Consider the following 13,460-nt stretch of genomic DNA (forward strand, 5'->3'; position numbering starts at 1 on the left):
TAAGGGAAAGTGCCCGCCGAGTTGTGCATTATCAGAAATTAACGCACTTCACGAAAGTCCACTTAGCGTTTGACGGTTCGGGCTGTCCGTTACCCTGAGTTTATCTCCATTTCAACGGCTATTCAAAGTGTGGGAGTGTAGCTAGTAAACGGAATAAGCGGATATCCTGATCCATAGTTGTCATACACTGGAACTTGAAATAAGTTTTAGGTCGTCAAATGAAACTTTTATGATTCCTTGAATATCTGTTAGACCCTGTGACAGGCTAGCGACCTGTCCAGGGTGAACCCTGCTTCACCCAACAGTTGCAATCTTAGGCTCCGTGACCCCAAAAGGGATACAGTGGGTTAAGAAAATGGATAAAGAGGTGAACATATATATACATTTGTGAAACGGCTTTAGAATTCCACAAAACAAAAGTTTTGTCATAGCTTTAACCTTTTCTGCTACTGTAGAAGCTGCCAGTGTGGCGCCATTTTTGGTTTGGTTTCTTAGGTGGGGTACTGGCAGCTGTGATGGACAGATGGATATTTACATTTGTAAATAGCAGCACAGTCTTGGCTCATTTAAAGCATTTATTTACTCTTTACTCTGTAAGTTTATCGGATAGTAAATGTGAGGAAATCAAGGACCTTCGTGTGGCGCTACTCATGCAGTTGTCATCTGTAAAGAACGTAACTCGAATTGAAAACAACGACTTGTCCCAAGTGTGGTGGAATTGAACAACGACATTAAAACGGATGCTGACTGGCATCCTCATAATCTGGATTTCCAAAACTCTCCTGTTCTTTTACGTTCAGGTGAGCCCACACCTGCTAAAGGCAGTGTCACACAGCCACTATGAATATTTTGCGCATATTGCACGGATGAAAATTGGTCAAACGGGAATATACTTGGTAAAAGGGAGAAATGTTGAGGTCTTTACGAGAAAATATTTACCGATGTATCATGAATGAACCACGGTAAAATCACGGAAAAAGTATGAATAAATGCGCAAAGAACACATAAATTATTATTATAATGATTATTACGCTGTTTCTATGTGAATTATTAGTGACTCGTCCGTCAGTTACTTAATTGTGCTCATGTACATCTGTGGTACATGAGTAAAAAGTCAGACAAATGTGGAATGGTCGTGGAAAGCCACAAATTTGCGTATGCCTCTCGCAAAAATCATGCACAGTTGCATAAGATTTACGTAACATTTGCGTAAAAACGTAAACGTAAACTGTGTAATTCTCAACCGATCAAAAATGTTGAACAGCTCCAAACCGAATTAATGCAAAGAATGCAAAAAACACTTAGGAATGAAGTACATCACACATGTATCACGAAAGACTGAAACCTCATTCGTAGAAAATGCACAAAATGTACGTAGTGGCTGTTTGACGCTGCCTTAAACAGCAGACCTAACAGCTCAGTGTGAAACCAGTTGATCCAGTAGTATCAGTTAGATCCAATAAGATCAACTCAGTTTATGATTTAAAAAAAAGGAGGGGAATCAACCAATAAAATAGGAGTTTGGATATGTTTTAGGCACTTGAGTGGAGGTCAGAGGTCACTTTGCCGTGTGTTTCTCTGGTTGTAAGTCAGTGTTTTGGTGAAGACGTGTCCAAAGGCCTGGATCTGAATGCAGTTAAGGTTAATAGTCAACAAATAAATGTAGGTCAATGGACTGCCTGTGAAGTTTGCTTGAGAGTGTGTTGCCAGACTTCTGCAAACTGTGTTGTGTACACGTGTGTGTGTGTGTGTGTGTCTGCACCTCTTTTATAGGAGAAAGCTTCTGTGTGATGTGCTTGTGTGTGACCTGCTCTTTGTTCTTGTGCTCGGTGCAGTAAGGAGAGTGGACCGTTGACGAGGATTAATGCCCAACATATGGCAACCCTACGGGACACACACACACACACACATGCACACACACACTGCAGTCATTACTTTGAACAAAGAACTGTAGGACTAATGAGAAGGCGATATCATTTGTGCGCGCGGTGCGGCTACACACCTTAATGTTGCTCACACATGGATGGATGCAGATGAACACACTCACACACCTGGTGGGGTGACACATTTCCATTATGTGTGTGAGCGCCGTTGAAAGGTAGCAGGTAACTGTTGACAGAGAACACCTGCGTGTTTGCGCGCTCGCCATATCCCCTACGCGAGAGGCTGCGATGGACTGCGTTCCTGCCTCTGAGATCGTGGTGTCAGTTTGATGGAGGGACGAAGAGGTGAAGTGGAGTTCAGAGGGAAACCCGGGGGTCATGTTTTCGTTTCCTCCCTCCCCTCTTTTAACGTCTGTCTTTTTTCTCGAGTACAGATCACACCCAGAAAACATTTGCAGCCGTTTGCTCTCGCCGTCTTTTAGCAGACACTCCCGGCTCCCAGCGGGGTCTGACCGATTTACTCGACATGTTCCTGAAAAGCTCGACATCCTCTCATCCTGTCTGTTGCAGCACTAAAGTGAGTGCTTCTGCCATAAGCCACGCCCCTCAGGGTTACTGTTGCTATGAACAACAGTTCTGGCTTTGACCTAAATTAAAGATAACCAGCAAAACCTAAACACGAAGAAAGCAATAGTGTGTTAACTATCGTATTAAGTACGTTTCTGAATTTTTCTCAGTTTTACAAATCAATTTTACTCTTCTTTACCAACTTTTTTCATTCATAAACACTTCAGTAATGTATGTTGACCAATCATAAAAGTTTGTAACAAAACCGCAATTTAGGTATAGTATTTTCTATCCAAAAACGACACATGAAAGTTGTACAGTGACCCAAAGCTGTTTTTGTGTGACTAAAAAAAAGAAACATAAACCCCATTTTCTGAATTTAAAAGCTTTTTTTAATCTTTAGCCTAGCTTACGCGCTAGCAAACGGACTGGTAGGGACACCAAAATATAGTTAGCTGTGCTTTTTGGTTACAGGTACTCACTACAAAAGTAAAAGAAAAAAAATAATGAGAGATGACTGGACTGAAGACGACAGAAAAAAAAAACACGGTTGTCTAGCTATCCCAATGCTTCTTACCGTTTACACGCTCAACATAAATCCATCAGATTCTGATGTAGATAAAAGCGGTTTTGCACTGATGTGCAACGCTTTACCGTACTTTTCTGCATGTCAACACAAAGCTGCTTTTCTCCATGTCAAAATCCGTTGGTTAACGTTCATTGCGTAAACACAACTGTAAAGTGTTGCATATCGGCGCAAAGCTGCTGTTCTCCAATTCAGAATCAGTTTGTTTGCATTCGTTGTGTAAACACTTTACAATTGTCAAGTTTACCCCTGTGAAGTGTATGTATATCAGGGGAAAGTCGCTTTTTTCTTTAAAAATCGGTCGTTTTACGCAAATTACGTATAAAAACGTTAAAACTGTAAGGTTAACAACTGTAAAGTGTTGTATATCGGAGCAAAGCTGCTGTTCTCCAATTCAGAATCAGTTTGTTTGCATTCGTTGCGTAAACACTTTACAATTGTCAAGGTTACCACTGTGAAGTGTCGTATGTATATCAGGGGACAGTCGCTTTTTTCTGTAAAAATCGGTCGTTTTACGCAAATTACGCATAAAAAACGTTAAAACTGTAAGGTTAACAACTGTAAAGTGTTGCATATCGGAGCAAAGCTGCTTTTGAGTTACGATAATTCAAAGAATCAGGAAAGCTTTTTAGGATACTTTCATGTCTAACACATTTTTTACCATCTCCTTAAGCCATTAGACAAAATAAAAGAAGACATATCTGATGTAACAAACAGTTTTTCCACGATAATGTAATTTCATATGCACATAACAGACTTCCTTGTCTTGAGTTAAGGAGTTTGGCGGTTGGTTTCTCAGTGAAACTAACTAAAAAAGGGTGATCTACTGAAGACGAAGATGATGATAATACAATACCGAAAGTATTGACCGATGTCTTTAAAAGACGTTTCTACCAGATACATCAAGGTCTACTGTTTGGTATGCATTTTTTCCCTAAGCGGTATTACTGTACATCTTTTGTTGTATGTTCAGTTCAGATGTGCTTTAAACATTTGGCGCTTTTTCTACATTTTCCCGTGTCTTGTCCTCATCCATGGCTTTCATGCGGTGGCTTTGTGGTGTTTGTCATATACAGGTTTTATTTTTTCTCAGTGGAGGTGTAAATGACTTTGGACGGCCATCTGTTACTTAGCCACCCTGCAGAGAGTTGGCCTGTATGCACACCTCCTGAGTGTGTGAGTGCGAGTGTGTGTACTTCCCCTTTTACGGTCAATTGCTTGTGTTGGGTTACTGTATTCTTGTGTTTGAGGGGGGGGTTATTTGTGTCTACGTGCATATGCATAATGAAGCAGGTTACACGTGTGCGATACAAAATTGGGGCGTGAGAGAAATGCCGGAGTATGTTGTTCAATGTGCAGGATGTGTACACTTGTGTTTGTGTTTGTTAAACTATTTTTGTAATGATTCTTAACACATATTACAGAATAAAACCTAATTTACAACATGGTTTTGTCTTTTAATATTTAAACAAATAACTTTTTAGGGGACTATAATGAACTTTATATGATGCATCAACCTGGAAAGGATCTAACTTCTTGTACAATTGCTGAAATAGTGACTCAAATAAATTAGTTCCTAGTTTAAAATTGAAATCTTACCATTTCTAAATTTAAATATGGTTAGTTTCAGAGTTAAAGGTTCATTTTTCAGGAGATTTGTTCGGTATTGGTGTCATGAGTATAAAAATATTGTGGCCAGTATTCTCCAGTTCAACTGTAAAATGAAGTCCCCTCCCAAGCTGTTAAAGCACCCCCATTATTGGTCACCAGAGCCTGTATTTTATTGTGAAGGCGCCGAATTGTGAATACTAAAGCTCCTGCTCTCTGTATAATAAAGCTGCTGGGTTTTAGGACAGATCTTGTGATTTTTATTTTACCCAAACTTCCAGGTGAGAGAAATGCTGTCGGGTTTTTTCTCCAGAGAAGTTGATCAGCAGTGACCGATTAGACATCACCTCTTTGGGTCACATCAGTCATCCGGGCCGTCGGTTATGGAAAACCATTAAGAAGCTGATACTGTTGTTATATGCTCTTATTCTGACCATGTGACCTGGTTTATCTGCTGGCTGTTCAGCTTTTTATAGTCAACCAGTAGAAGGCCAAACAAGTTTTCCTTTCACGTTGTTCACCTTTCGGCCCATCCCTACAGGAGTCGCGATTTTTAAGCCTGATGCCCTTCCTGACACAACCCTGAACCTTGATTTCCCATGTTCTTTGGTTGTGGTAGACATGCAACCATCCAACTACGACCGACGTGTCCTACCATGTTGTCACTCTGCGTTGAGTTTGGTTAGTAATTAGGAGAGAAGAGGCGCCTCTGGTTGGTTATATTATTATTGAACAAACAAAACATGGTCATTCCAAACACCAGAATCCTACATGCCTCCTTAAAGACAAAAACCCCAGCCGTGCGATAAGAAAAGAAAGATGGCTGAAAACCAATGACTTAACCAACAACTCAGCCTTAAGCTAGGGCTAGCGATAGCATTGGGCGCAAGCTACGCACTAAAATTATGTGTGACATGATTCTTATAGATCATATCTACTTACCCATTGCTGTTTCGCGACTCATGTTCAGTGCAATTTTGCATGCATTGTGTTCTGCATCCCGATTGGCTGCCGACCTTGTCTATCAATGTGCTGTGTCTCCTGTATTGAATACAGACAGCTCACCCCATCTTTGATCACGATCAGATCCTTGGTTTCATTCTATTAAACTGGACATATTTTTCTGTGAAAGTTTTCAAACAAGAGAGAGAAGTGTGAAAATGTTGTCTGAAAAAAGCATGTAAAGTGGGTAGTGAGGAGTTTTGCAGTCTTAAAAAATATGTAATCCTAATTTAAAGATTTGATCTATCGTGGGTGGATTTTAGGACGTAACCTCCACAATAAACGAGGGTCTACTGTTCTACAAATGCAACTCTTACAAGTTGTAAATAGTCATAGAAAACACTAAAGCACAGGACGTGAGAGAAGTTGCGTACTGCTACCTGCATGGCCTGAAACAGCACTTGGCCTGTGCCCCCAGTAACACTGTGAACTGTGTTGCTTTCAGGTGCAGTAAGAAACAAGCTTGACACAATACAAATAAAGACTAATCTAATAGGACATTTCGTTTATAGAGTTGATTTGTGGGATTTGACGGACTGGTAACCTCGTTACACAACCGTGACTCAAAGCTGACACTTGGGTGACATGAAGTATCTGCTCCAATAAAGGCCATCGTCACTTTTTCAGAGTTAAAAAGCAGACAGTGAATATCAACACCAGCATGTTGAAAGTCACTGCACAGTCACGGATTTTCTCACAAAATTAGTCAGTAGTGATGAATTTAAGTTCAGAATGTTGGGTGTCTGCTCGGCGCCGGCGTTCTGCTTGTGTCCTGGTAATATAGCTCCTTTTTCTGTGTCTTCCCCTCCAGCTCTCGTCCGGGCCGTCCTCCCAAGCGCTGCTCTGGTGCAGGGATCCAGGAAAGCCCCAGGCTGCTGCACCCGGGACTGCCAGGCCTGCTGTCTCCCAACCTGCTCTCCCACACCGGTTAGTTACCAACAGTCCCATTTTCAGTTTCTACCATTCCTTAAACTGAGAAAGAGAGTTGAATATTTCTACTCAGTGTCTTTGCTTTGGCCCTTTTTTGTCTCATATCGCCACCCATTAAGTGATTTGATGACATACAGAAGATGGACCAACACTGTGTTCCCATTTGTTTAGGTCCATTTGAAAACAGTTTTTAGCTTAGCAATCATAGCCACTTTGACTGGATAATAATAGGCAGGACAAACATGACTTATAATTGATAAAGCACCTCCAATAAGGCTGTTCTACTGCTGACGGTCCAACGGTTGTTTGTTCATGAGGAGGCCCAACCCCCAAGTATTCCTCATGTCTTCCAGCCATGAACTTCCTTTTTGGTGGTTCCTCCTTTTTGGCATCCTGTCCCCAACGTGTCGTCCTCTAAATGTGTGCAAACCTTTTTCAGTCTGGTTTTCCTGAATTCATGTCCAAACATCTGACCGCCGCTGTCAGTGATCACTTCCAGAAAGAACCTTAGCCTCTCCAGTTCTGCCCGTTGTCAATTTCCACGGTCTGTTTTGAAACCAGACCGCATCTTCGGTCTCACTATCTCTCCCATCATTCTTGCTGTGACCCTTTTTTTTAATTTTGTCTCACAATCACACCTATCACATTTTTCCACCAGTTCCCACCTGCCTGTACAGGCCTTGCAACCTTTTTTGGTTACCCGTCCATGGAGGCTTGTAAAGAGCAGTCACATCTTAAGAGGTGTGTCTTGCTGTACTCTTGAGGATCGTACGCCCACCTTAAGGAACGAAAATGAAGTATTCTAGAGGCAAATGTAAGGTGCTCGCACTTACTGTGCACGTGGGGTGCTGTTGTACGGTGTCCTTACACCACATTCTAGTGGTTATTAGAGTGCAAGTACTGGTTCCTTACTGACTGTGTGCAAATGCCATGTGCAGGTGATGTGCAGGTGATTTGTAAGTGGCTGTAGGATGTCCACACAAACTACCCTCCGATTCTCTAATTTCCTCATTTCCAACAGTCAGGTTGCATGCAACAGTTTGGTCTACGGTAGGGAAAGGCAATGTTTCCCAACATACCCAACTTTGGCATGCTCTGATTGGCTGGATGCATCTGAACCCGGTAATCAGTCATGAGTAGGGCCTGGTTATCTGGAAATCATGCTGACACACCGGCCCTTGAGGCCTGGAGTTGCCTATCACTGGTCTACGGGTTCGCCGAGCGGTCTACACCCTTCCTGTGAACTGTGTTCCTGTGAACTACCTGCGTATCCCATACAGATTTGCTCCTTTTTTTACCCCGCAGACAGCCTGTGTCCACCTGTAAGGGGAGTTGTGACTAAAGCTAAAAATTTTCCCTTTTGATATCATTCATCTCCACTAAAATGGGATGAAATTGTCAACGGCCAATACTTTTTTTATCATGTTTTTTCAGTTCCCACAGGAGTCAGGGTTTTTGGGAATTATAGTGCTACTCTACACTCCTATACAACCTGAGTAAGGTAAAGATGACCAAAGACGACCTGTTTGTGTAGAACACTACGATCAAGAGAGACATTTTGGAATTCTTTGACCAAATAATGTTCCAGTAGGACTTCTAGTCGTCATCTGGAGTGCTCAATAGACTCATGGCTGATGTTTGAAATCTTTCTCTTTGGAAGGCCAGTCTGCGTCAGTCCAACGATGGTCACTGAGTACGACGCCTGTCTGGCTTCAGTTTAAAATTGGCAGCAGCTCTGAGAAGAACCTGAAGGCTTTGATAGAAAAGAAAGCACTTGGCGGAGTTTTCCTGTAAAGGTGATCAATAATACTGATCAAATATGGACGGACACATTTGCTGGGAGCAAAGCTTGACCTGCTTCTTAGAAACAAGTTTTTTATGACTTGTGATGTAAGTCCTCAGTCAACTCTACCGTTTCCTTTATGAAACTAGACGTTTGATGTACAGATTATTGAAATGATGAACAGATCAGAAGACAGTTGTTTACCCTGTTGGCACACTTTCAGATCTTTGATAAAGAAGCAATTTTAACAATCATTTCTCTGTTTTATCTATCTATGTAGAAGATAACTTTTTAAGTTATCAATAAAAACGCAATGAATGGACCTTTGCTTACTGTACCCTCTGTGGTTTGCTGTAGAGCCCGTCTATATTGAATGGAACCAGATTTACTTGAATGGGAACTAATGCTACGTTCACGCTAGAAACAATTTGCGTCAAATTTGCTGTTGACACTTGTCCAAAAGTGTGTTCACGAACCTGTCGTTCCTTCCAAATGTGGGAGGGAGCCACACCCCTACCACTTGAAAGCAGACCACCATCAAACATTTTGAAGTAGGCTCCACCTACTTGTATCGAGGCATCTGATTGGTCAGTTAATAACTTGGACGACAACCTACATTTTTGCTTCTTCTCAGTTTAGTTCATAACAGGAAATGAACCGAAATATTTTATTCCCTCCATTTCTTCTTTTTCTCTCCTTCCTTTGGTGTGAACTGCTCCCACACTCCATCTTCCCCTCCTCCTTTGTGGACTCAACTTCCTCTCCTCCATTCCTGTTTCCTTCCATCCTTTTGGTCAAGCCACCTCCTCTCTTCCTTTAAACTCCTCCCTTCCATCCGTCACTCCTCTTGGTTCCTTCTTTTTAAAACAAACAAACAGATAAATGAAGAAATAAATAGAGAAGTGAAAGAGACGGAAGGGAAAATGAAGAGGACGCAAGACGTCGCCAGAAGAAATACTGAAACCCGAACTGGCCGCCAAAGTGGCGAGGGAAAGATGGCGAACGGAGAAGACGGTGGAAGTGTGACAACAGTCTAAGAATGAAGGATGGAGGGATTAAGGATCGGATGATCGTGTTTTGAAGAAAGACAAAGATGAGGAGAGGGAAAAGAGGGTGAAGAAGTGCAGATTGCATGTTGGTGTGATGAATGACACGTCTCTGGGGTCCCACTCCTCCATCTGTCCATCCCTCCCTCCTCCTTCACTCCTGACATCTCCCTCTTCTCCATCCTCCTCTTCTCCTTCTCTCTCCTTTCTACCTTGAGGTCTTCACATTTTTCCGTTCAACTTTCTTTCTTCTTTTGTCGCCTCTTCATCCTTTAAACTGCTTTTTTTCTGCTCTTTTTTCCTTTTTTCACCCGTCAAGGTTTCTTTTACTTTTCCTAAAAAGGGTTTCTCCTTTTTCCTCCCTTCCTCTTACGTCCATTTCTTACCTTCCATTCCCTCAATGTTTCTGCTTTTCCTTTTCTAAAATGTCTTTACTTCCTTCCTGAATTATTTGATCATTTCTCCTCTTGATCCCCAGAATTTCCTCCTTTCATCTTCCTCTTTTTTTCTTTCCTCTTTCCTTTTCTTTGTCTGTTTTTCTTCCCCCCCCCCCATATTTTTCCTGTTTTTCTTTATTCGATTACTTTTTTTTAACTTCTCCCTCTGACTTCCTCAATCATTTCTCCTCACTTCTCTTGATCTTCATCTTTCCAAACTTTCATTGATTTCTCTTGGAAATACTTTCTTCATCTTCCTCCGTTTCTCCTTTGTCCACATTTTCTTTCATTCCGATATTTTCCTGCTTTTCTTTATCCGATTCTTTCCTCACTTCCTAGATCATGTCCTGATTTCCACGATCATATCTCTTGGTCTTTTCTCCTTCCATCTTGCTCTTTAATCTTTCCAAACTTCCTTTTACTTTTCCTAAAAACCATTTCTTCTCTGTTTTTCTTGTTTTTTTATTTCACTCCTGAGTGTTTCTGCTTTTCATTTTCTCGCTCTTTCTCTGCTTCCCCGTTTTTACTCCATTGCTTCCTTGAGCTTCAGCTTTTCTTCCTTTCATCTTCCTTGTGAACATTTTTCAAACATTCCTTCATTTTTCCTCAAGTTTTTCTTCCTCCTCAGTTCCATTTTTTTCTTTGATTCCATTATTTTCCTGCTTTTCCAGATCGGATTCTTTTTCCCTCTTTCCTTCTTTACTTCCTCGTTTTTTTTACTCCCTTGTTTCCTTGATTCCTCGACCATTTCTCCTCTTTCCTTGTCTTGATCTTCAGGTTTTCCTGCTTCCATCTTTCTTGTGAACCTTCCCAAACTTCTTTTTCCTCTCGTGTTCCATTGTTGTATATATTTTCCTCCTCTAATCTCATTTCTCCACTTTTCTTTTCCTCTCCATCCTTCCATCCCCTGACAGTGACTGTTGGCCTCCTTCCTCTCCAGGATAAATAAAACATGCTTGTGTTTTCGTGACATATGGACACAGCTCACTGTGGCATACTAATGACACGTGCGTGCACGCGTGCACGTACCTGATGTGTGTGTGTGAGAGTTTGTTGAACATTAGTGGAACCCAGAGAAAACATTTGCTCACTTATGATCGCTCATTAGCTCACACACACACACACACACACACACTTGGCAGTCGTCGGTTGGCGCATTCCGCCTCTGTCGCACACACGCAGCGCTGGTCGTCTTAGCGGCCTCGCGTCCATGGAGACGCCGCGTTGCCGGGGGAGACGGGCTGTTGTTTACGACCTCGCGGGCGCCATGACGATGGGGGGTCATCGGCCAATCGCAGATGGACATTTATCTCCCAGTCGGAGGACGAGGAGCGAGGCGTCCGGAGAGCCGGGCCAAAGCGATGAGGGAGAAGAAAGAAAGAGAAGAAGGAGAGTCACGGAAAGGGATGAAGGGAGGAGTGATGGATGAAAACATGAACGAAATAACGTCTTTCCTGCTGAGTGAACGGCGAGCGAGCCTCTGAACGCCAAGAGAAAAGACGATGAAACTGTGGAAGGAAAGAGTTCTTCAATGACCTTCAGAGAACCGACGCTTCTGTTCCACTTTCATCAGGAATGATGATGAAGAACTGAGCGGTTTTTGAGTCAAACTCATAAAGATTTCTTTGGTCTTAAAAAAGTTTATTTTAAATCCTAAAAACAGAAAAGTTTGACCTAAAAAATGCAGCCGTCTGTGAAAAACTTTACGAGTATCTTCTCCTTATTTTCACTTCAGGGGTCGCCACAGCAAAACCTTTACAGCTATAATAACCAGAATTATCAGCAAGAATTGACCTAAATGCAGTTTGGAAGTACGATTTGGGCCTTAAAGTTAAGTAGAAAAATGCTGTATAGGAGAACGCCGTTTACCATTAGCTAATAAAGCTAAACTAGTAAAGGTGCAGAATGAGATACCGAGAAAAATTATTATTTTTATTAATATTATTAAACTAATTTTTATCTTTGTATGTGAAAAAGTGGTTTAGAAAAAGTTTCATTTTTTGTATTTATTTCAGTAGAAGTTACAGTCAATGTCCCAAAGGCTGATGGGAACATTCCTGCAGGTGATGTCTTTAATGATACTTTGAGCCTTAGTCACATACTCCAGTATGTGGGGGGTCGGTCCGCACGGGTATTGTAGGTTTTTGGGTTTCCCGGGTCCGTGGAGGGTCATAGAGAGCAGCGGTTGCATCTTAAGGGGACCACAGGTGCGTCTTTTTGTTCCCCTTGAAGCTCGAATGGCCACATCAAAAGGATAATGGAAGTTGTACGCACTTATGATGTGTGGGTGATAATGTCGTACGGCACCTGTACGACACACTCTAGTCGGTAGTACGGTGTGGGTACAGCCTCCTTACTGACCGGACTCCAATCCGCAGGATTTTGGGGGATAAAACACGTACAACACGCCTGGAACTTACCTACTTCATCCTTACTTACCCTTGTGAGTTGTCATGACAACCTGTCGCCCGCAGCATGCCCGTAGTAACAAATGTGCATCAACATTTTCACTCTACGGGTTCATCGAGGAGACTCCGACCTTGATATTTTGTACTAGTCGTCTGCGTACCCCGTACAGGTTTGACCATTTTTCGCCTGTATCTACCCCCTAAGGGTAGTTGGATGTTTGGATGCTGAAATGGTTTTTAGGGTGTTGGCTAGCAGCAGTATCAAGAATAAAATCGTACTGACAAAGCATTAGCAGGCGCAGAGGTGGAGCGGTCGACCTCTGATCGGAAAGTCCCGTGTGTTAAAGGGCGCTTGGGCAAGACTCTGTACCCCATATTGCTCCTGGTGGCCGGGTAGAAACCCTTCAACATCGGAGATGTCACTAGGAACAGCAAAATAACATGTTTTTTGTGACTACCGAAACATTGTGTCCGTTTATACAATTCTGACGCGAAAAAGTATTTGCTGCGTCAGAATCCGTTAATCGAGTAAACACTCTACGATTGCAAAGTGTTGCATATCAGCGCAAAGCTGTTCTTCTCTGCTTTCAGTGGCTAGAGTGTCCGCCCTTTAAGAAAAAGGTCGTGAGTTCAAATCCAGGCCGAGTCATACCAAAGACTCTAAAAATGGGACCCAATGTCTCCCTGCTTGACACTCAGCATTAAGGGGTTGGATTGGGGGGTTAAACCACCAAAAGGTTTGCTGTTTCTGCAGCTCACCCCCCCCCCCCCCCCCCCCCCCCCCCAGGGGGCAGAGAACAAATTTCACACATCTAGGTGTGTGACAGATAGTAGGACTTTAACTTTCAGAATCCGACGGAATGACATTATACGGTTGTAGACTTACTTTAGCTCGTTTATTCAAAAAACACTGGAACTAAAAGAAACAACAAGACAAAATAGAAAAAGAGAGGATGCAAAGACAAAAAGAGTGAGACTCGGCAGAGAAGGAAGAGAGGAAACAGACAAAATGGCGGGAAATGCAAACCAGAGAGGAAACTGAGACGCCCAAACGACAACGAGAGAGTGATACGGCTTTAATTGGTCTGATCTAGGTGAACAAAGACGCGGCTTTGATAAGCGTGGGAGTGTGTTTGTGTGTGTGCTAACCTATGCAGGGCGCTGCAGCACTCATTTGACTTGTTAATTCCCCTCAAAAACGGCTCAATGG

General features: G+C 42.4%; 1 protein-coding gene across 2 annotated transcripts in view; it reads left to right on the top strand.

Moving 5' to 3' along the window:
• The window catches only part of LOC105356347 (dachshund homolog 2), a 103,609-nt gene that overhangs the window by 47,563 nt on the left and 42,586 nt on the right, over nt 1-13,460 (top strand). For both annotated transcript variants that reach the window (XM_023965842.2, XM_023965843.2), the window contains exon 2: nt 6,458-6,573. In XM_023965842.2, the coding sequence (XP_023821610.1) occupies nt 6,458-6,573 (116 nt within the window). The remainder of the gene's footprint in view (nt 1-6,457; nt 6,574-13,460) is intronic.

This window comes from Oryzias latipes, chromosome 18 (assembly GCF_053564925.1).
Source record: "Oryzias latipes strain Hd-rR chromosome 18, Olatipes_Hd-rR_3.1".
NCBI lineage: Eukaryota > Metazoa > Chordata > Actinopteri > Beloniformes > Adrianichthyidae > Oryzias > Oryzias latipes.